The sequence below is a fragment of the Megascapheus bottae genome, chromosome 17 (assembly GCF_031878675.1).
Source record: "Megascapheus bottae isolate mThoBot1 chromosome 17, mThoBot2.hap1, whole genome shotgun sequence".
In the NCBI taxonomy this organism is placed as follows: Eukaryota; Metazoa; Chordata; class Mammalia; order Rodentia; family Geomyidae; genus Megascapheus; species Megascapheus bottae.
The window spans coordinates 6,741,134-6,764,141 of NC_143525.1; the positions used below are offsets into that span (position 1 = coordinate 6,741,134).

At 45.2% G+C, this 23,008-nt stretch overlaps 1 protein-coding gene across 1 annotated transcript in view; it reads right to left on the minus strand.

The window, feature by feature from the left end:
* The window catches only part of Myh13 (myosin heavy chain 13), a 39,064-nt gene that overhangs the window by 6,916 nt on the left and 9,140 nt on the right, over positions 1-23,008 (minus strand). Inside the window, exons 11-31 of the mRNA XM_090351576.1 lie at positions 22,357-22,475; positions 21,375-21,524; positions 21,089-21,259; positions 19,832-20,141; positions 18,481-18,554; positions 18,294-18,381; positions 16,900-17,017; positions 16,049-16,172; positions 14,938-15,074; positions 13,352-13,607; positions 12,164-12,406; positions 11,666-11,842; positions 10,501-10,646; positions 10,301-10,391; positions 9,020-9,409; positions 5,817-5,943; positions 5,618-5,736; positions 3,773-3,969; positions 2,998-3,181; positions 1,878-2,043; positions 1,116-1,240 (exon numbers count right to left, since the gene is read on the minus strand). Of these exons, the coding sequence (XP_090207702.1) occupies positions 1,116-1,240; positions 1,878-2,043; positions 2,998-3,181; positions 3,773-3,969; positions 5,618-5,736; positions 5,817-5,943; positions 9,020-9,409; positions 10,301-10,391; positions 10,501-10,646; positions 11,666-11,842; positions 12,164-12,406; positions 13,352-13,607; positions 14,938-15,074; positions 16,049-16,172; positions 16,900-17,017; positions 18,294-18,381; positions 18,481-18,554; positions 19,832-20,141; positions 21,089-21,259; positions 21,375-21,524; positions 22,357-22,475 (3,512 nt within the window). The remainder of the gene's footprint in view (positions 1-1,115; positions 1,241-1,877; positions 2,044-2,997; positions 3,182-3,772; positions 3,970-5,617; positions 5,737-5,816; positions 5,944-9,019; positions 9,410-10,300; positions 10,392-10,500; positions 10,647-11,665; positions 11,843-12,163; positions 12,407-13,351; positions 13,608-14,937; positions 15,075-16,048; positions 16,173-16,899; positions 17,018-18,293; positions 18,382-18,480; positions 18,555-19,831; positions 20,142-21,088; positions 21,260-21,374; positions 21,525-22,356; positions 22,476-23,008) is intronic.

Consider the following 23,008-nt stretch of genomic DNA (forward strand, 5'->3'; position numbering starts at 1 on the left):
CAAGCCCAGGACTGGCAAAAAAAAAAAAAGAATAACCCATTTGGGGGCTGAAAGTTTGGTCTAGTGGTAGAGTGCTTGCCTAGCATACACGAAGACCCAGGTTTGATTTCTCTGTGCCACATACATAGAAAAAAACTCAGAAGTGGTGCTGTGGTTCAAGTGGTAGAGCTCTAGCCCTGAGTAAGTGTCCAGACCCTGAATTCAAGCTCCAGGATTGGCAAAAAAAGAATAACCCATTTTACAGATGGTAAGAATGATCCTCAGAACATCGAGAATTTGACCTGGAAGTCCCTCACAGTGATGCATCTCAAACACTGTGTCTGCTAATAACAAGTTATCTTCTGTCTTGAGAAAGACAGAGAAGAGTTGGGAATTGACAAAAAGTTTAGGATCCATGATGCTGTTAGCTCATATCCGTGATCCTAGCTACACAAGATTCTGAGATCTGAGTTAGGCTCAAGGTTTGACACCAGCCCACACGATAGTCTATGAGACTTATCTCCAATTAGCCACAAAAATTCCAGAAGGGGAGGTGTGGTCCAAGTGGTAGAGCACTGGCCTTGAGAAGAAAACACTAAGAGACAGTGTTCACACCCTGAGTTTAAGCCCCAATATTCATACACACATACACACATATGCATGCACACATGCACACATGCACACATACACACAGAATTTACAGAGAATATGATGTGTCATCTAGGAGTTTTCTGGCAGAATAAATGTTTCCTTGTTATTCTGCACAAGTTCAAATTTTCTGAGACACATTTCTGGGGCTGTTTTGCTTGTGCAGAATTCCTGACAGCTCAAAGTGCTCTGCTCTGTGTGACTCTGCTAACACAGACACTGAGGGCCTGGGAGCCATTTTCATGATGTTTGGTGACTGATGTTTTGCGATTGATGTTTTGCTTTCAGAGAGGAAGGTAGTGAGGGTGCATTTATTCTTGAGAGGGGATGGGTGCTAGCAGACATCAAGGCTTCTCAGCCCCCCAGAGGTGAACATCTTCCTGTTAGAGGATAGGCCTCTTGGCAGGAAGGCCCTCTCCCCTCCATGAGGGTGCACAAGCAGGAAACTCTTTCAATTTCCAAACACCCAATCCCAGACGAGACATTGCCTCCACTTCTTCTAAGGCAGCTTGGAGATTAGACTTTTCCTGTTCCACTTGCTTCTTGGTCTTCTCTACTTCTTGAAGGTTCTTGACAGTTTCTGCAATCTGCTCGGTTAAGTCGGAAATCTCTTCTGCAAAGTACAGGTTTGATTTAGAATCTTTCCACAGGCTCTGGTATTATAGCAAAGCTATTTGCTAGGCAATGTAGAGGCTGGCAGTTCATTGATGACATTTATATAGAAGAGAATGTGGGAAAGTGATTCAATGGTGGAGGTGTCAGCAGACACAGTGGCGCCACTCTGCCTGAACTATGCAGAGAAAGCAGCAACAGGGAGATAACACCATCACCCCAAGATCTCACAAAATAGAAAGAGGGTTACAGAGAGGACCAGAGAAAAATGTATAGAATGGTCATCATTCAGAATACATGGGGCCTTTTGAAAAAATTGGTCTGGTCTTCTCAATTTCTAGATCTTATGGAATTTATTAATCAATGTAAGGTTGCAAAGCCACTTAGAAAAAGATCCCCTAAAGGACTTGTTCTGTGTAAACCATCAGGCCTCTTGTCCTCAAAAGTGAGACTTAAGCTGCTATCATGCATTCTTTCCAAGGATTTGAGCCTTGGTGCAAACTGGTTGATGAAAAGCATGATGGGTGAGGGTTCTGGAGGGTATTGGGAGGGAGGAGGCTGAGGTTGACTGGGGAAAGGGCTGGAAGGAGGGGAGGAAGAAAAAACTTTGCACACAGGGTGGTATTGAGAGTGCTCACCTTGCAGATTTTTGTTCTCTCGCCTCAGTGTCTCCATCTGGTCTACCACCTCCTCATAGGCATTCCTCATCTTGAAGATCTCAGTACTGAGAGACCTGGATTCTTTCTGAGCTGCTTCCAGCTCAGCTTGACTTTCGTCCAGCTTCTGCTTCCATTCCACAAGGACCTGAGACATGAGAAAGAGACATGTGAGATGGAGAAGGCCCAGAGTGGGTGTGTGTGGGGGGGGGAATGGCATGGGGGGAGGGTGTGGGGATGTGGGGGATGGGGCTAGATAGAGAGTACTCAGACAAGAGCTGGTAGCAATGCCAATGGTGGCCCTTCCCTTCTTATGGAGAAAGAGGTTGACTCAGAACTGTCAGCCCTACAGTGCTCAGCTGGAAGATCCTTGATCTGAGATGATTGGGAATAGAAGTGTTTCAGAGCTTTGATTTTTTTCCCACCTTAGATTTCAGAACTTTTGTGTAGAGATAAAATACTTGGAGATAAGACTGGCTTAGTGCTCACACCTGTAATCCTAGCTACTTAGGAGACTGGAATCTGAGGATTGCGGTTCAGAGCCAGCCTGGGCACTAAAGTCAACAAGATTATCATCTCTAATTAACCTCCAGAAAACCGGAAGCTGCATTGTGGCTAGGGGGATAGGGCAGTAGCCTTGAGCTGAAGAGCTCAGAGACAACACCTGGCCCAGATTTCAAGTCCCACAGCTGACAAAAAAAAATATTTGGAGATGGACTCACATATGTTTCAGATACATCTTCTATACTAGCCTGAAGGTAATGTCATGTGAACATTTTCATGTGCCTGTGTTTTGATTGCCACAGGGCACATGAGGTCAGGTGTGGAATTTTCCACTGGCTACATCATATCACTCCAGTATTCAAGTTTGGAATGCTTTGGATTAGTGACACTTGACCTGTATTACATGCACAATGTAATTGGAATTAGCTTTCACTAACGAGAAGACTCCCTTTGGAGGAGGGACTGTCACAAAATAGAGGAGAGACTCAAAATCTTTCAAACCGGAAATTGGGGCTGCAGCTGAGGACCTCACAGAACACAGGTGCCTCTCTTGCATCCAGATGTGAGGGACTGTCACTTGGGGCCCTGGGTGCAGGACCTTGTCAAAGTTTCTCTGCTTCTTGTCCAGGGTGGCACAGGCTGTATTGGCCCTCTCCAAGTCCAGCATCAGGTCATCTACTTCTCCCTGAAGCCTCTGCTTGGTTTTCTCCAGGGAAGCACACTTAGAGTTGGCTGTCTCTGTGTTTTCTTCTGCCTCCTGGAGCCTCTGGGCCAGTTTCTTCCTAAGAGAACCAGATGTTGTTTGTGTCTTGGCAAGAGTGAGATTATTTCAGAAAATGACTGTTATGGTAAAATAGAAATGCACAGTCTGGAAAGGAGTCACCAGGCCCTGGTGTGACGAGAAGAGAAGATCCCAACTTAGCCATGTGTGACACAATAATACGTCACAGGCCACACACCCTATGGTGAGCCCATCAAATGACAATGGTGCTGGAAAATGCTTGAAGAAGCCACATAGATTGATTGAGGTATGTGTACATATACTCTAGAATGTTCTCACAGTCGCAAAAATCTCCCTGAGATGTGTTTTTCCCATGGTTAAGGGATATGACTATACTGTCTGAGCAATCCCAGAATGGTTGGTGGCAAAGCAAGGGAACTCAAAGACCCTCCCCCCACCCCCAAGAGAACCAGATGGATAGACAGTTTCACAGGGGAAGTGCAAGGAGACCCCAAGAGGGCATAAGATGCTATTGGATGCTTAAGGAACCATGAAGGAGAGGAGAGAGATTCTGGCCAAGCAGGAGGATTTCTCTGTCTCTTAGCTTCTGTCATAAGGCCACCTCTAACCTATTGTAACTCTGGAATCATACTTGGCCTCCTCTAGCTCCTCGGTGCGCTGGATGGCATCTGTCTCGTATTTGGTTCTCCACTGGGCGACCTCACCATTGGCCTTGGACAGCGCCCTCTGCAGCTCGGCTTTGCCTTCCTGCTCCTCCTCATACTGCTCCCGAAGCAGGTCGCAGTCATGGCGGGAGGACTGCAGGGCATGCGCCAGGGCGTTCTTGGCCTGCAGAATTGAAGTTATGACAAATCACTAAATGATGAGATCCTCTTTTTAAGTTCAGAATACCAGGAACGCTTGCTACCAGCCATGAAAGTAGATAGCCATAAATGTCAACACAATGGAAATAAAGCCATGTCATCCCTGTCTGGCTGGTTACCCACAGCGACTCTGGGCCTGAGGTCCATCCTCTGTGGATGTCTTAGGTAAATAAGTGATGCTACAGAGCTTATTATTCAAATGGAGACCTTTTCCTGGATGTAATTAGAAGGATGGAAATGGAACTAAAAAGGTAGCAATTGTCTTGCTCCTGGCTCTGTGGCTATGAGGAACACAGAGCATATTCTGGTGTCATGAGTCCTCACACTGGAGACTGCTGATGGGAGCTAGGTTGTTTCAGGGCTCAGCTTCCTCTTTCCAAGCAAGAGAGGACCTCTCCAGAGTACCACCCCCATCTCCTCCCTCCTGCCATCTCCCCCTCTGCCCCTCCCCCCCCGATTTCTCATCCCTATTTGCACAGGGTGAAAGTTCAGCTGTAGCTATAATGGTCACAAAGCACCCTCTGAAGCCATCCTCAAAGGAAAGTGTTTCTTTCCCCCATCATCTGTACATCTTCATTCTTTAAAAACAAACACACACATATAAGGCTGGGAATAGTAGCACATGCCTATAATCCAACCACAAAGTAGACATAGGTATGAGGGTTGTAGGCTAAGGCCAGAGCCTGGGGACGAAAATGTAAGACCCTATCTGAAAAATGACTAAAGCAAAAAGGACTGGAGGTGTTTCAATATCAATATATTTCAAGTGATAGAGCATCTGACTAGCAAGCATGAAGTCCTGAGTTCATAACCTCAGTACCGAAAAACACCTTACTGTAGAATATAAAAATGGGCAGTGAACATAACCCTAGTTCTTGTCCAAGTGAGAGGAAGGTTGGGATACCTGCAGAAGATTTTTCTGTAAGTCTTTTTTTTTTTTGCCAGTTTAGGGGCTTGAACTCAGGGCCCAAGCACTGTCCTTGGGCTTTCTCAAGGCTGGAGTTCAACTACTTGAGCCACTGCACCACTTCTGTCTTTTTATGTATATGTGGTACCAAGAAATCAAATCCAGGGTTTCATGCATGATAGGCAAGCACTCTACCACTAGGCTATGCTCCCGGCTCCTGTAAGTCGTAAGCAGGGTACAGCAACCTCAGAATTCCATTCATGCTGTTTTGAGAGCCCTTAAATTCCTCCTCCAATGTTTGACCCTACATTCTTGGCATTTCCTAAGCTCCTACAGTAAGTACTGGTGCTGTGATACTACAGTGGGCTGTTATGGTCTCTAGACATAAGCATCTGAGAAAGAAGAAATTGGAAAGCATTTCAAGTTGGGGCTAGTGGACTGAGATGGCCAGACTAGTACTTTCATGAGGAAGAGAAGCTCTGAAGAGGGGAACTTCTCAGACCATCCTGTAGAAGCACTCTGATGGTTTCCTAAGTCCTGGGAAAGAACATTCCATGCCAAGGACTTCTATGCATAAGTAGCAGATTCTTCCCACTCTATAAGGTCTAGACCGGAAGCTCCAGATTTCTCCACCTGTCCAATTACATTATCTGGCTTTTCAGGTTGTCTCTAACTCTGCCATTCCCCCAAAGAGGCATTCATTCACCTTAGTTTCTTCCTCCAGTTGCCTCTTAAGTTCCTCCAGCTGCTGGGTGAGGGCCTGCTTGCCTTTGGTTAACTGTGAGATCAGAGACTCTTTCTCTTCCACTTGGTGGCTTAGTTCCCCTGCCAAACAGATGTGGTCTATCAGCTTTGCTGATCCCCAACTCCTTGGCTGGACCTCAAAGCCCAGCCCATATCTTTACCATTTTGGGTCTGGAGTCTCGCTTTCTGCATGTTCAGATCATGAATTATCTGAGTCTGTTGGTCATCCTTGGCTTTGATTTCATTAAATTGATCTTCCACAGACCGGCACATTCTTTCTATATTACCCTTAAAAGAAAAAAGGAAAGGAAATGTCTTCATGAATGGGTAAAGTGGGTTCCTGGTATCCAATATTGAGCTGGACAGTTTGAGAGTATGGCTTCCTTGTTAGGTAAAATAAGAACACATAATCTAGAATGGTTGGCTTAAAAAATTATAACCAGAGCTAGGTGCAGTGGCTCATGCCTGTAATCCTAGATACTAAAGAGGTTGAGATCTCAGGATCACATTGTGAAGCCAGCCTGGGCAGAAAAGTACTCAAGAGACTCATCTCTAATGAATCACTTGAAACCTGGAAGTGGAGCTGTGGCTCAGAGTGGTAGAGCACTAGCCTTGAGCAAAAGAGCTCAGGGACAGTGCTCAGGCCCTGAGGTCAAGGCCCATGATTGACAAGGAAAGAAAAAACATAATCCTATGTACCTTGAGGATAGGAATGAGATGGGGAAAGAAAGGGAGAGGATGACATCGATCAACATTTGGTCCCGACTTCTGGAGTTGAAGCCCCTTGTACAACTACTTAATAGTAATAACAAAAATTGTAATCATTTCACATTTCATTTTGATTTGTGATTGCCACTTAATTACTATTAGCTTGAAGCATCAGCTCTTTGTTGGTAAGTGTTTAATATTTGTAAACAAACCTCTGAGGAGCTGCCACTCAAAGGACCCCTAGGATCCTGTTGGAATATAAACACTTCTATTGCCAGGTGAGTAATCTTCAAAGCAATGCATTCAGGAAACAGTGCTGAGCAGTTGCCTGTAGTGCAGGTGATATGGAGGGACTAAACATCTCAGCCTCTATACAGCCTGGCCTGTATTCTTATGAGGTTTGTTCAAAAACTATGTGTATGCTCTGTACCGCTTCCTTCTTCCTTCCACCCCATAAAAGAGGAAAGAAAATGAGCATCTACTTTTCTTTAGACAGGAAGCCAGAAATGGCTACAGATCAAAGGGAACTCTCACCTCCAGGATATTGAAACAAAAGCCATATAATGAATGATTGTTGTCCTTAATGTACTATGTTGTCTCTCATCTCCTTTGCTGTCCCTTGGTTATCTCATATTGTTATAGTATCTCACTTTGTTATCTGATATATTGAATTTATTTGTATTTGGTTATTTGAAATTTGATAGGGAAGGGGGGAAAACCAAGACGGGTGGGGGGTTGGGGGGGAGGGTAATGGGTACCAAGACATGTGAAAGGGTATCAATGTATGTGAATTAATGCACCTTCTATCTGGCAAATACCATGTAACCCTTTTACTAATTACAATAAAAAAAAACAAAGGGAACTCTCAAAGAGCCTGAGGTGTCTTTGAGAAGATGACATACCCACATGAAGGAACTCCAGCAGGGAAAGTAGAAAAGGGGAAGTTGGCGCATAAGAGGGAGGAGGAGGAGGTGGAGGAGGAGGAAAGAAAAAAAAAAGCCAGTGCCCATGGCTTACACCTGTAATTTTAGCTCCTCAGGAGGTTGAGATCTGAGAATCACAGTTCAGAGTCAGCCCAGGTTGGAAAATATGTGAGAATCTTTAATGAACTATTCAGAGAAAGCTGGAAGTGATGTTGCAGTTCAAGTGGCAGAGTGCTAGCCTTGAGCAAAAGAAGCTCAGGGACAGCACCCAAACCCTGAGTTCAAGCCCTACAACAACGGAAATAACAAAACATATATATATATATATATGTATATATATGTGTGTGTATATGTATATATACATACTTACACACATATAGGTATGTACATATACATGTATTTTATATATATATATATATATGTTTTGTTGTTTTCGTTAAGCAATAGAAAGGGCTCCTTCCAGTGAGTTAAAAAAATCAAGAACAATTTCAGTATACAGGCTGTGAAAAATGGCTTATGTAACTTGTGGGCAGGTATGGGAGAGGGAAACTTGGAGGGAGCAAAGGAAGGGGTGACATTGTCAAAAGAAATGCACTTGTTACCTGGCTTAGGAAAGGGTAACTTCTCTGTATAACACCTTAATAATAACAAGAAAACTATATTTTAAAATAATCAAGTAAAGAGAGCAATGAGCAGAAAGCAAGGTTGGAGGTGGGCATGCTGTAAGGAAGGCTGGCTAGAAGCCCAACAGGGTGAGTGATGCTGGGGTTTCTTCTAACCCAATGAACCCTGCAATATAGGGGGAGAGAGAGAGAAAGAGTAGGAGTGTTGGAGGGAGGAAAAGGGAAAGAGAGAAAGAGTGGGAGAAGGAGAGGAAGAGGGAGAGAGCTGCCATGCTATTAGAGAATGCTGTGTCAGGGTGTAGTTTACACTTCCAGGGTTCATGTAACTCCCAAGAAAGCTTGCTCCATCCCCCTTGGGTGGGACTGAGCAGTGATAGGACTCTTAAGAAGTGGAGCCTCACTAAGTCATAAGGAGAACCACCTTAGGAAGGGAGGAATCTGATCTCCTGAGGCTGAGTGAGTTGTCTCGGGAATGAATTGTGAACTAAAAAAAGAGAATCCATGGATAGAGTTAGCTCTGGGATATTCCAGATAGACTGGAAGCTCTTCTGTAAGATTCAGGAAGGCAGATACAACATGGAATGGGGGCAGGTCATGGTGTGAGCTTGAATGTTGAAGGCCTGAATGTATGTGTCATCTCAAAATGCCCACCATGACACGATCCCCCAGTGAAATGCTGGGTAGCGGGGCCTTTGGCGGGGGATGGGGCTCACAATCAAGTCCCAAGGTTTTAACTTTTGCAAAGAATCAGACTCTGCACAGGAGATCTGTGCCAGTTCCCTTTTCCCCTGCTGCCATGGGAAGACATAGCACCCAGCTGCCATGTTGGAAGCACAGACAAGGCCCCTCACGAGACACAGAATCTGCAGGTATCTGCATCCTGAACTTCCCAGTTTTCTGAATAATGTCTTGCTGTTTGGAATTTACTCAGTGTAAGGCCTTCTGCTACAGCATCTCCCCATGGATAAGAGGGATGAGTTGGATGAATGTGAAGACTTGGGAGCAAAGGGCGGGGGCGCAGTGTAGATCATGCAGTGAGTGTAGGGCTGAGAAGTTTCCCATGCTCAGGGGCCCTCGACGGTCATGGGGAGAAAGCAGGAGAGGCTGTACCTTGGACTTGGAGACGGTCTCAATGTTGCTGGCCATGTCATCGATCTCCATCTTCAGCTCGCTCTTCTCCTTCTCCAGCTTCTGCTTGACCCTCTGCAGGTTGTCTATCTGCTCCCCGAGCTCCGCCACACTGTCTGCATGCTTCTTCCTCAGGGTGGCGGCCGTGGCTTCATGCTGCAGCGTGGCCTCCTCCAGGTCCCGGCGCATTTTCTGGAACTCGGCCTCCCGCTTCTTGTTCAACTCCACCTGGGCAGAGGTGGCCCCACTGGCTTCTTCCAGTCTCTCGCTGATCTCCTCCAGTTCCCGGGAGAGGTCAGAGCGCTGCTTCTCAATCTTGGCTCGGAGAGTGTGTTCTGCTTCGATTTCTTCCTCCAGCTCTTCCGTGCGAGCCTGAAAGGTCAGCGCATCAGGGATGTCATAAGGCAGGGACCAGTCTACTTGCAGAGGGGGCTAGGGGATGAGGGCTTGAGGGGGGCAGGCAGCACTAGGTTAAGAGTCACATTAAATCAGTGAGAGAACTCTTAGGTTGGAAATAATCTAAGTGTCCACTATGGGCGAAGGTTAAGTCAAGTGGATGGAGGGTTGCTCTAGAAACCCTCCAAGCAGTTACAGTCTGAGACATAACTCCTACACATAGCTCTGCAGCTGTGCTGATAAAGTAAGGAGAAAAATGAAGAGCCATATGGTAATATGTATGGTTAAAAATACAAAGAAATAAGAACAAAAGTTTCACATCTATCTATCTATCTATCTATCTATCTATCTATCTTTCATTGTCACGTATTTTCTTTGAGTCTTAAATGTGCTCATAAATACATAGCAAAAGTTCCAGAAGGATCCATGAGCAGTGGAAATTGGTTGTTCCTTTTCAGAAGACTGAGAGGGTTCTGGGCTTAGGGGTAGTGGTCAGTCACCTTTATTGATGCTACGTAGCTTTTTCAAGGAGATGTGTTTATGGATTACTAAAAAGGTAGATTATTAGTTTTAAAAAAGAAGGGAAAAGCCAGGTGCCAGCTAGAGTAACAGGTGAGGCAGAAAGATTTTTTTGAGCTTAGGAATTCAAAATCCAGCCCAAGCAACTCAGTGAGATTCTATTTCAAAAACCAACCCCCAAACCAAGCCAAGCAACAAAACCACGCAAGAAGCAAAACTCAGAGAGGAAAACACTGGACATTCTTTATAGATGGACTAAAAATGTTCAAGAAACAAGACAAGAAGGAGGGACAGGAGCACTCAGTGCACTTGCAAACCGATGCCCTCACCAGGAAGGTCTGCACTTGCCTGTAATTCTTTAATCTTCTTCTGCAACTGTAAACTGTGAACTTGTTCATCATCGATCTTGGTTTGCAATTGACTGAATTCAAACTCCTTCCTGTAAAGCGATTAACCAACACAAATCAAAGGAAACAGCCTAACAACGGTGAGAGGCAAACCTGATGGCGTCCAGGTTCAAATGGAGAGGTAGAAAAGGAAACACCCACTTCTTTAACTTCTCTTCCACTTGCTGCTTGTCATTTTCTAGGTCCATTATGGATTCCTGGGAGATTTTCAAGTCTCCTTCCAGCTTCCTCTTCACCCTTTCCAGATCAGCGCGCAGTTTTTTCTCCTGCTCTAAGCTGCCCTCCAGCTAGAAAGACATGGGAGATATGGTTGGGAACCCAATGGGAAAGTAAATGGAATCCCTTCAGCCAGTGGATCCATCCACCTGCCTCCATAAGTCTTCCCTTCTTTGCGTTCTTCTCTCTTCTAGCAACCGCCCCTCCTGGGATGGGGGAGTCCAGATCCCTTAGGTATCTTCTGATACCTCTTTTGGTATCATTCCTACTTGGTCGGTCCAGGTGACATTCCCAGTGGGAGGTCAACACCCACAGACTGGTGCTTTAACCCAGACAGGAATACACAGAGGGAGGGACAAACACCAGGGTCTATCATGCTCACCATCACTCCTCCCTTCTCACAATAGAGACCATGGGGAGATTCAGGCAGGGAGTTTTCATGTCAATGTATGTCCATGCCAGCACAGGGAAAGGAAGGTATGAAGAAAGAGCAGCATACCTACTCTGGCCTCAGAAAATATTAGAGATGCAGAAAAATTCTAGCCACGGTACTGAGTGAAATCAGATCTCCCCAACCTTGACTCTTACACAAAGAATGAAAGTGTACCAGTATGATGACACATAGCTACAAACTAAGTATTATTATTATTACTATTACTATTTTGTATTGAATGATATATGATTTGCTTTGGCAAACCCAGAGATCAAACCCAGAGTCTTGTGCATGCAATGCAAGCATGCTACCACTGAACTGGAACCAGATCTTAATTCTATTAGGGCATGATTGGGATTTGGGAACCCCAAAGATATACAGGCAGGTGTTAATTACAATAATGACCATGCTATATTTTTCTGTGGTGACTGTGCATCGGTGTGTTGTGTGCCTGCCATTTTAGCTTGTGTAAATGTCACCCACTGTGTGCTGAGCTTCCTTTGGAAATCCCCCTAGGCAGAGCTGTTAGCACCCCTATTTCTCAGGTGGAAGTCAAGATTGGAAAGGTCAGTCCACCTTCTCATCACCACATCTGGGGTCAGGGGTAGGTTGAGAGTTGAACTCGGGGTTCTGGATCCAGAGCTCTTCAATTCTTACATCGTCCGTTTGCTGTTCGAGCTTGACGTTTATTTTGATGAGACCATTGACTTTGTCTTCTTCAACCTGCAGGTCATCCAGGGTCTGCTGATGAGCTTCCTGCAGAGATTTCTTTTCCTTGGTCAGTTTGGAAATGTTTTCCTCGAGAGCTGTCATTTCTTCAGAGAGATTCTTTACCTAGGAGGGTATCAGCACTTTATGTCATGTTGAAACCTTTACAACAAAACAACAAAAATACAACAACAACAACAAAAATACTCCTGTCTTACTCTACGAGATCTTAACTTTGGAATTGGCAGCCATTAAGTTTTTCCTTCCTCCTTTTATACCATCTTTCCCTCCCTCACCCTTCCCTGCCCTTCCCCCTCCCCTCCCTCCTTCTTTCCCTCCCTTCCTTCTGCTTTCTTCACACCTTTGCCTTCTGGGTGATGCGGGGTTGATGAGGCTCCTGTATCCATCTTCCGTGGTACAGAGCCTGTGGGACCCTCAATTGCCCACCTTGTTTTCCGTGGCATGCTTCTCCTTCTCAACTTTGGTCAAGGTCAGCTCTAGGTCATCGATGTCTCTTTTGAGAGAGGAACACTTGTCTTCCAGGTTCCTCTTCTTGGCCACCAGCTCAGAGTTGATCTCTTCTTCCTCTTCCAGCCTCTCGTTCAGCTCCTTGACTTTGGCCTCCAGCTGGATCTTGCTTTTGATGAGTCCCTCGCATCGCTCCTCGGCATCCATTAGATTTTCTGTTTCCTGAAAGAAGCAGAAACAGATCAGCTCCTTGAGAAACCTCTAAAAGCCCATTGCCTGAACCTAAAGCAAAGAGAATATAAATTTAGCATAGATGCCTACACGTTTGCTGAATTTGCACACTGGATTATCTCATTTTTTCTGGTACCACTACCAGCTGATAAACACGCCATTCATTGTGTGACAAGCTAAACTGACTTGTAGTTGCAAAACATAGCTGCCTTTTAACTTTCAACGGAAAAGTGGTGCCTGTGTGTGTCCTTAGCTGTGCCTCCTCAACCCACAAAAAAAGACATTATAACCACACAAGAAATCTGGTGCTGGATGCTAACTACTCATTCTAACTACTTAGGAAGCTCAGATCTGAAAATTGTGATTCACAGCTACCCTGGACAGGAAAGTTCATGAGACCCTATCTCCAATGAACTACCCAGAAAAAGCCAGAAGTGGCTTTGTGGCTCAAGTGGTAGAACACTAGTCTTGATCATAAAAGCTCAAGGACAGTGTCCGGACACTTGAGTTCAAGCCCCAGGACCATCACACACACACAAAATGCATCTTCAGAAGCAGTTTTGAGCCCAATCATAGTATTGAACATCTCAGGGAAAAATTACTTTTTCTATTTTGGATTGGATTATTTAATTTTAATGATTTATTTTTTTATTGATAAGACTTTCTGTTTTGAAAGACTTGGTGAGCTCTCGACAGCTATGTATTAGGATGACACAGACATTTCTCATATCCACAGTAAAATATGTTTAATTCTGTAAGGGAAGGCAGGGAGAAACCAAAGGCTGTACAAATTTGCTCTGCAGGAGTGTTTTTGGTTCACTTAGTACAGTTTGGTACTGCAATACGCCGGGTAGCCACGTGGTGGCACCACTGTCACTGCAATAGACACACCATATGGGAGGTCCTCTCTTCCTCAGGTTTGGTCAAGGTACTTACTGACTGGACTTGCAACTGGAGGTCATTCTTTTCCTGTAGCAGAGAGACCATTTTCTCTTCCAACTCCTTCCGCCGAGCCTCAGATCTGGCCAGATCTTCCTTCGCCTTTTCAAAGTCTTCCTTCATGGTAGCCATCTCTTTCTCAGCCTCTGCACTCTTTAGCAGGGGCTTGATCTTGAAGAACAGGTTCATCCAGGGCCAGTGCTTGACGTTCATGAAGGAGCGGATGTTGTACTGGATGCAGAAGATGGAGTCCCTGTGCACCGGTTAAGATTTGGATTAGTAGACCACAGCAAGGGTTAGCTAGTCCCCTCATAGGTCCCAGAACCTTCCTTTCCAGCCTGAGCATAGACAGGAAGGAAGAGTGGGCCTTACATTCACCTGGCTTTCTGCTACATCACCTATGGGGAGATGCTCTCCCTGAGATCATCACTGGTTTGTTTCCCAGTGGCCAGTGTGAGAAGTGTCTCTCATTCTTCTTGGTGGGCCTTTCTCCCACAGTTGAGTCACAAAGCCACTCTCACCCTTTCGGAATTCTCTCTGCCTTTGATTTCCTGCTAAAATTTACTTCTGGTCTTTCATAATATTTTGTTCTGTGTTGGTATCCCATCTTCAGATGTGTCTGGGCTCTTGTCCCCCATAGAACTAATTTTCTTAAAATTGGCTGCTGCCTGCATCTTAGTCTCCCATGCCTTCCCATTGCCTGCCTCCCCTGGCTCCCTCTACTGCCTACTCCATATTTATGCAACTCATTACAAATTTATGGGTACCTGAAAATTAGCTCTTTTCCCCATAACCTAATCACTTCTTGGGGATCCCTCCCCCATTTTTGTGCTGGTTTCACCAGGCACCACTGGCTTCGTGAAGCTAAAGATTGGAGGTATTCCTAACACCCAATGGGAGACCCCAATTCTGCTCTCCTAGAAATCCCCACACGTAACTAGTTGTCAATATCGCTATTCCTTCTCTTTGAGTGTTTAGGAAAGAAGACTTTTAGAGATCCAGGCACTGGTGCTTCACGCCTGTAATCCTAGCTGCTCAGGAAGCTGAGATCTAAGGATTATGGTTCACAGCCAGTTGGGTGGAAAAATCCATGTGACAATTCCAAATAACCAACACAAAGCCAGAAGGGGAACTGAGACTCAAGTGGTCGAGCACCAGCCTTGAGTGAGAAAGCTAAGAGACAGCACTCAGACCCTAAATTCAAGCCCTAGCATGGGTGTGTGTGCGTGCACATACACACACACACACACACACTTACAAGCATAGAGCCTTAGAGATTCCTCCACTCCACTCTGTCCTCTCTCATCCATGTTCTAATTTCAGTTCTTGTCACCTTTTATTTGGACTTCTGTTAACAGGTCTGGTTCTCCCTCGATCCCTCCAGTTAACTCTCCCCCAAACTGCCTGAGTGACCATTACTAATCTTCTTACATGCTTCCTAACCCCCTACACACACACCCGTTAACCAGACACAGTCTGGCCACATGAATGAAGGAATGAAGGAATGAATGACTGGAGAGTGAATGATAGAGAGGAACCCCCTCAGTCCAAAAGCAGGATGTGACCATGGGCAGTTCAATCACCTCCTCTCCAGCATCTTCTTGAACTCCACCCGCATCAGGTACCCCCTGCACAAGGCCTGCGTGCGTGTCATCAGAGTCACCAACTTCTCATCTCTCATCTCCTCCAAAAGTCCCAGGAGCCCAGCCTTGAAAAACACCTGCATGAAAGGAGAAATGGGCCCTGCTTGGTCCCCAGTAGGGGCTTCCTCAGTTCTTGAGGAGCCTCTTTCTACCCAGTCCTAGCTCAGTCCTCAGAACATTGAGTCACACCAGCAGCAACCAAGCTCCTGGAGCTCACTGCCCAGCTGCTCTGAGCTCTGTATTTGCATGTCTTGGGCAGTGAGGTGGCCTTTTGTAAAGCTGGCTCCTGACCCATCTCCCCCTGCAGTCGAGTTCTCGCAGACACACACAGAAAGCAAAGATAAATCCAGACAAGAACCATAGGGCAATTGTGTCCAGATTAGGAGAAAGTCACAGATGCCTCCTTTTATCTCTGTCCCACTCTAAGTCCCTGTCCTCACTGCTCTGAGCAGAACATTTCCACCCTCCCTCTCCCTGTATCAGCCTACCTATAACATCCAACAAAACAGCCCTGTTTGGACTGTAGACTGAAGACTTTCCCTTACTTTCATCTTGGAGTCTGATGGGGATTGGAACATGGTCCTGTCCTCCCAGGAACTCAGTTAGGTAGGGCCCCTCCACCCCCATCACCATCACCCCCATGTCACCAGTGAGAAGCTGGTTCAATATGTCTGCAAGGCTATTTTGACAAGGGGACATTTTGACACACACTCAGGAACTGGTTGGTTTGGGTGGTTATAATTTTCTTCCCAAGCCCTCAGTGTCCTGTCCTGTGCTGATCCTGGAATCTTTTTGTTGTTGTTGTTGTTTAAATCTTTGTTCTCTTCTCTAAAACATCCTTTATATGGATGTCTCTTCTAGAACACTCTAATTGTCGGTTGCTTTCTTCTCAGACACTTCAAGATCCTCACAGATTCCTGCCCACCCACCCACTCTTTATCTGGGATTCTGGACAAGGGATGGTCTGGCTGATGGAGAGGGAAGGAGCCCCTCATCTTCCTCCAACAAGCTGCAGGAGATGTGAGGGAGTCTCCCTGTTCCCTCTTCCCACCTTGGTGTGGCCAAAGCGGAACTGCTCGCGGTCCACATCGATGGAGTTGAGCAGCTTCTCGGAAGCGTTCTTGCTGTCAATGAACTGCCCTTCTGGGATGGCACTGGCATTGAGGATCCGATACCTGAGGGGAAAGGGACACATTTCTTTAAGTGGATTCAACCTCCCAGAATATCCCCTCTTACTGGTATCAGTGTATTCTAGAACCTTCTCCTGCAGACTGGATAGCTTGTATGGATGCAATCCAGGGGTGGGTTCTAGCTAAGCATGAAGGCCTAAAGAAGAGAGAGGGCGGGGGAAGTCCAGTCAGTGTCTACATACTTATCTGGGATTTGGCCATTGGAGGAAATGGCTCTTATCTCACTTGGAAGAACCTTGAAATTAGCTGTGATTTTTGCCTCCAGAGGACACTTTTTCCTTCTACACTGGACCAGGCCACAGGACACTTTCCCACAAGATGGCATTTGGGAGGAGAGAGGTAGTCCAGAGCAGCAAGTCTCAACTTGGCCCAGTGGGGAACATCTGGCAATGTCGGAGACATTTTGTTTTTGAGTCTCTCAGCTTATGGGGGATTGGTGTGGTTTGGTACCAGAACTATCCAGCCCTAAACATCCATCATATCAGAGCTGACACATTTTGAGGTAGAGTCATCATTGGGCTACAAGGTTTGGCTGCTGGCCTTGGAATCACACTGGGCTAGCTTAGCACTCACTTTGGGTATGGGGTCATCCTTGCAGCAAAAGATGAAGTCTACAGAAGCCCTGGGAGATAAGGCAGCCCACCAACCGTAAAGGCCAGAGGAGCCTTGATGGTTCTCAACAGGAGAGAGACATAAAGAGAAGGGGACTCACCGTTGCTTGAAGTCCGCATAGAGGATCCGGCTGGGGAATCCCTTCCTGCAGATCCGGATACCCTCCAGGACCCCATTACAGCGCAGCTGGTGCATAACCAAGTAGTGGTCCATTATACCTGGGTGGGGGGAAGAGGCCCACAGCCCACGTCTCTGGATTACCCAGTGTTTTGTCTTTGATGACTCGATCTCTTAACACACTTGGACTCAAGTTGGAAGAGTAAGCACCAGCTGAAATCCCACCAAGGAAAGAATCCCAATCTCCTTAGGGAGACCTAATCACACTTAGCCATAAGAATGAGTGAAAGCCAGGATTTGGATCTTTATCCTACTGGTAGCTCTGGGTTCTACCTAGTTTACAAGAGAGGGCAGAAGGAATAGACAGTTGCAGTTATCCCATTAGATAACCTGAGCTGTCTCCCTGCTTCTGTTTAAGCATAGGGATACTTTAATGGCTTTCATGGGAAGAGAAGAAGGCTGGGAAACAGAGGATTATGGGAAGCTGAGTCTGAGTCTGAGACTATTCCATGTAAGGAAGCAGAGGGGAGGTACTGTCATGACCTGGTATTGCTTTCTTCTTTGGGGGCTCCCTGTATTGCTAAGGAGAGGTGCGAGTAAGATTGGCTTTTGTCTTAACCTTGTGAAAACTTCCAGAATGCTCATGAGCCTCCCTGGCTGCTATGAGGGAAGATAAATTATATAATCATACAATGTTTAAGGCTTTGGCTTGCCCTGTCCAAAACAGCCACTGGACTCACAGGAGGCTGCTTACGTTTGAATTCATCAACAGCATAAATTCAATGTCTTTCTTGCACTTGGACACATCTCCTGTAAAGCAGAGACTGCCATATAGGGCAGGGTAGATGTTGAATGATTTCATCATTCACCAGAATTCCAGTGGGCAAGGGTTCTGATTAAGACCAAGGAGAAAATGGACTAGAAATCTACAGAATTGTGTAGAGAGAATCTCCACAGTCATCTGGACCTTTCTTCAAGACTTTCTGAAAAGTTACAGGTCATACATGTCTCTGTATGTTCCTGCCTACACACAAAATCTTGGCTATCATCTTGTACGGGTTCTAGACAGAACATGACACATCCAGTTGCATTGGCATTTCAGAAGAAACAATGAATGATATGTATTCGTAAGTATATTTCAAGCATTGCCTGATTGACACACTCACTGAGCAATTTCTTTTTCCTATTGTTTGACCTGACCTTGTAATGTAACATGCATCTGTTATTTGTATATAGTAAATCAAATCATTGTATTTAATATAGTTTGAAAAGTGATAAGGGCCTTATCCCTTTCTGTACGCACACCCACAGAATTTCACATACATTTCAGGTATCCTCTTCTCTCCCAAATGATGGCAAGATGGGCTTGCTACTCACCAGGAGTTTTGGTCTCATTGGGAATCAGGCATCGTACAAAGTGAGGGTGAGTGCTCCTTAGGTTGGTCATCAATTTGTTTAAATTTTCCTGAGACACAAATCAAACCAAAAGCACATCTGTCTTAGCATACGCCCGGACACAAGGGTGAGCAAACAACTGAAAAGCAGAAACTGACAAGACACGAACCCTGAACACAGCAGACACAGTCTGGAAAGAGGAACCCTTCTTTTTCCCGCCCTTCTTACTTCCTCCAGAGTCACCTGAAAATGGACACAAAAGGGCCTGAAGGTCAACGGCAGTTTGGGGAACCATGGTAGGGACTCAGAACCACCTCTTCCAAGCCCCACTAGAGGCCCCTAAGAGTTTTCATAGCCTTTAGACTTCAGGACTGGAAGTATTATTTGTCTGGTTGTTTGCCATATGCTTCTAAAATAATCGAATTGGTGGACACTTGACTTCGTCACTTTGTTAATGGAGTGTCAGGTGGAATTTAGCTGGGAATCTAACTCACCCTCTCAGGGGAGGACAGTCCTTTCCTTTAGGATACAGATATGAAAGTGAACTGATTAACTGGCAGGATGGAAACAACCTGCTTACTTATTCTAGATTCTTTCCTGACTTTACTTCTCTTTTATTATTTTTGTTTGGTTCTGGTTTATCTTATTATTATTATTAGGCAGGGTTTTATCATGTAGCCCAGGCTGGCCTGGAACTCTCAGTAGTCCTGACTCAGTCTCCTGAGAGTGTCAGCATTCCAGGTGTGCATCACGGTGAGTAAAAGGATCCAAGCACAAAGGCCCACAGGATGCGTCGTTCAATGTTCATATGGCCAGATTAGGGAAATCCATAGAGCCAGAGAGCAGGGTAGCAGTTGCTAAAGAGTGGGGACAGGAATGGGGAGAGACTACTCATTGACTATAAAAGTTCTTTAAGTAGATAGAGGTGCTAATTGCATAATATTGTGACTACATAAAACATCATTGAACTGTTTGGGTTCTTTTTTTGAATACTGATACTGGGGCTTGTGCTCTTCTTGTACTTGGCTGTTTTTAGCTCGAGGCTAAAACATCTGAATCCACTCCCAGCTATTTGCTGATGAATTGGAGATAAAAGTCTCACTGACTTTACTACTTGGGTTGGCTTTGAATAACAATCCTCTGCCTCATCCTCCTTAGAAGCTAGGGATTACAAGTAGAAGCCACCAGTGCCTGGCTAACATCACTGAATATTTTACGGTATCACTCTTAGATATGAATTACTTTATATATGAATCACTATTGCATAGGATTTATAACTTATCTCTTGAAAAAAGATGAAACAATATGGTACTGTCTTCTTTGTCCATTGAGAGGCGTTAATGCCACAGAACTCTATGTGTTAAGGAAGAGGAGAAATGAGAGTAGAAGGATGGAAAATGGAAAAGAAAGGCAGACTAATAAATGGAGTTTAGTCTGAAGCTCATGTTTGACTCCTGGTTCCATGATCAGCCTTAGGGTGTGGGGCACTTATAGAAGGAAGGGAGAGGATGGGATTTCACCTGCTTCTGCACCAGCATAGTTGGAGAAAAGGAAGGAGAGCAGCTTCAGTGAAGACTTCTGGTAGAGCCCCACCACCGTCTCATTCAGGGGGTCCTTGTTCTTGTCTAGCCAGCCAGCTATATTGTAGTCCACAGTACCCGCGTAGTGCACAAGTGAGAAGTGGGCCTCGGCTTTGCCTTTGGCAGGTTTGGGCTTCTGGAAGTTGTTGGACTTGCCCAGGTGCTGGTCATATAGCTTGTTCTTGAAGGAGGTGTCTGTCGCCTTGGGGAACATGCACTCCTCTTCCAGGATGGAGAAGATGCCCATTGGCTGGAAGGCGGGTAACAGAGACTATGTTAACATATCACAAGGGCTGTATGGTGGAGAAGCCAATGACACTTTCTATGGTGACGCCACTGTGGCAGGATAAGGGCCAGGCTCCTAGAGTGTTTGGTGCACCATCAGAATGGTGGTGGATATAGAGAATGTGCTTAATTAATACTTGTAGGAAAAAAGAATATGCATTGAATTTATACACATACATGTAGTACTTGTAGCACTATGTTTAAAACATGAAGTTACATAGAGAACTATGAAGTAGTTTGAGCCATAGGTAAACAACATCTGGACTTTTCCTTGCTAGTTTGGGAAGATATTGATTAGTGGCTAAAAATGTTATTTAAAATCCTTTCTAAAAAGTTAATGTCATCACTTGTTTTCATAGTAATGGTCCAGTAAGAACCCCACTATCTCTATTCCCTCCTCCTTGGGAAAGAAATTCCATGATACCTGCTGAGTTTACACTCACATTCTGTGTATCTGTGTGCATGTGTGTGTGCTTACACGAGGGCTTGAACTCAGGGCGCTATCTCTTTCCTTTTTTTGTTCCAGGCTTTTTGCTGGTCAACTGGAGATAAAAGTCTCTCACACATGCCTGCCTGGGGTCTGTGGGGTGGGGATGAGGGAACATTGAATTGCAATCCTTAAATCTCAGCTTCCCCTGTGTCTAGGATTACAGGCAAGAACCACCAGTGCCCAGCTTCCTCACATGCCAAGATAGCTGAGCCTTAGAACTTAACTCTCTATGGATCTCTTTAACTATGAGAACAGAAATCAGGGTACTTTCCACAGGCATCTCCTCTCTGTATGAGGAGGTTCAGCTATGTGAAGACACACAGCTATGGGGAATGGGACTAGGGACGCCATGGATTAACAGATTAACAGAGGAGTGGGGGAAGATGAGGAGTTCCAACCAAGGAAGACCTGCAATTTTCTACCTTCTCTATGAGCTCGATGCAGGCAGCCAGGTCCATCCCGAAGTCGATGAACGTCCACTCGATGCCTTCCTTCTTGTACTCTTCCTGCTCCAGCACAAACATGTGGTGGTTGAAAAACTGTTGCAGTTTCTCGTTGGTGAAGTTGATGCACAGCTGCTCCAGGCTGTTGAACTGGGTGATTGTAAATACCGAGACATTTGAGTAAGTGTGTGGAAAAATAAAAATTCACTGGAAATCTAACCAAGCAAACACAAAGCAGGCCATCCACTCGCTTCAAATAGCTCACGTCAAAGATCTCAAAGCCGGCGATGTCCAAGACCCCAATGAAGTACTGCCTGGGCTGCTTGGTGTCCAGCTGCTGGTTGATACGGGTGACCATCCACAGGAACATCTTCTCATAGACGGCCTTGGCCAGGGCCCCCACTGAGTTGGTCACCTTGAAGAAGAGGCATCCATTAACTATTTGAATTACTGTGCATTCAATGGAAATACATGGAATTGATGTCCTGTAGATGATCAGCTGTTGTATGCTCTCAGTTTCACATGATGAAGCATTTTTCTTTTTTTTGCCAGTCCTGGGCCTTGGACTCAGGGCCTGAATACTATTCCTGGGCTTTCTTCAAGACTAGAGCTCTACCATTTGAGCCACAGCACCACTTCTGGTTTTTTCTATGTATGTGGTACCAAGGATTCGAATCTGGGTCTTTGTGCATGTTAGCCATGCACTGTACCACTAGGCCAAACTTCCGGCTCAATGTTTTCCTTTCTGTGAGAGCTGCTCCACTATTGAAGCCAGTTTTCTAAGGACCCTGGTGACACTATGTGACTCCATTGAAATTGAAGTGGACCATTGACCCACATGGGGTGACTTAGGTGTCTCTCCTGAGAACTTGGAACTGGAGTCAAGACATTGGAATTGCAGGATGAGAATAAAAATATGGAGAACGAACATGGAAGGTCTTGGAGGGTAGTGGGAGTGGATCATGTGCAGAAAAAGTGGAGAAAACTTATCTAGCAAGGGGCTAACAGGAACTAGATGACAGCCCATGACCCTCCAGAGAAGGGTCCAGAGAGAACCTGTTTCTAGGCCCTCTTGGTACCTAGAGAGCACTATTTAATTTGCATATCTTGGCTTCTCCTGAGAAGAAATTCCCCCTTAATGCAAAAATCCAGCTTCCGATATGTTTTTGAAAGCTACACATGGAAGAACATTGAAGATATGGGTAAAAGGGCAAAACATCTTACTGGATTCGGAGCATCTCTATTACCTGCTGGACATTTTGCCCTTTTGTGACGTATTCATTTCCAACCTTTACCCGTGGGCAGCACAGGCCCTTCAACATTTCTGCAGAATTCAGTCCCATCAGGTATCCTGCCTTGTCAGCCACTGAAGGAAGAGGAGAGATGCTTTGATGTGTACCAGGCCTGGACTTTTCCAGCAAACTACCAACCCAGTGAACTTCTTGAGGCCTTTGGATCTCACACGCTTCCACTTTGCCTTTCTAAAGGCGAGTTTTACCCATGATAAGCTTTTTGATGGATCTTGACATACTGCTATTTCAACTTCATAAAAGATACTAATTATATAGTGTTATTAAAATCTAATCATGCATGAAAAGATAAATAAGTAAATGAAGTGCAATTGGACAGTTAACAACATATATCGGAAATTTATGCAAAGTTCCGTGATTATCCCTGAGAGAGAAGTACAAAAACCTCAACCCTGCTTTCAAGTGTTTGGACATGTCAAAAACAGTGAAGTGTTAGCACTTTCATATAGTTCACGGAGTACAGTTAACCCTGTTATCCATGGCTTCCTCTCATAGAATCTGTAGAAGCTACCAACCATGGATTGAAAAAATATCACATCTATACTAAATGTGTACAGACATCCTTTTCTTGTTGGTGTCTAAATAATAT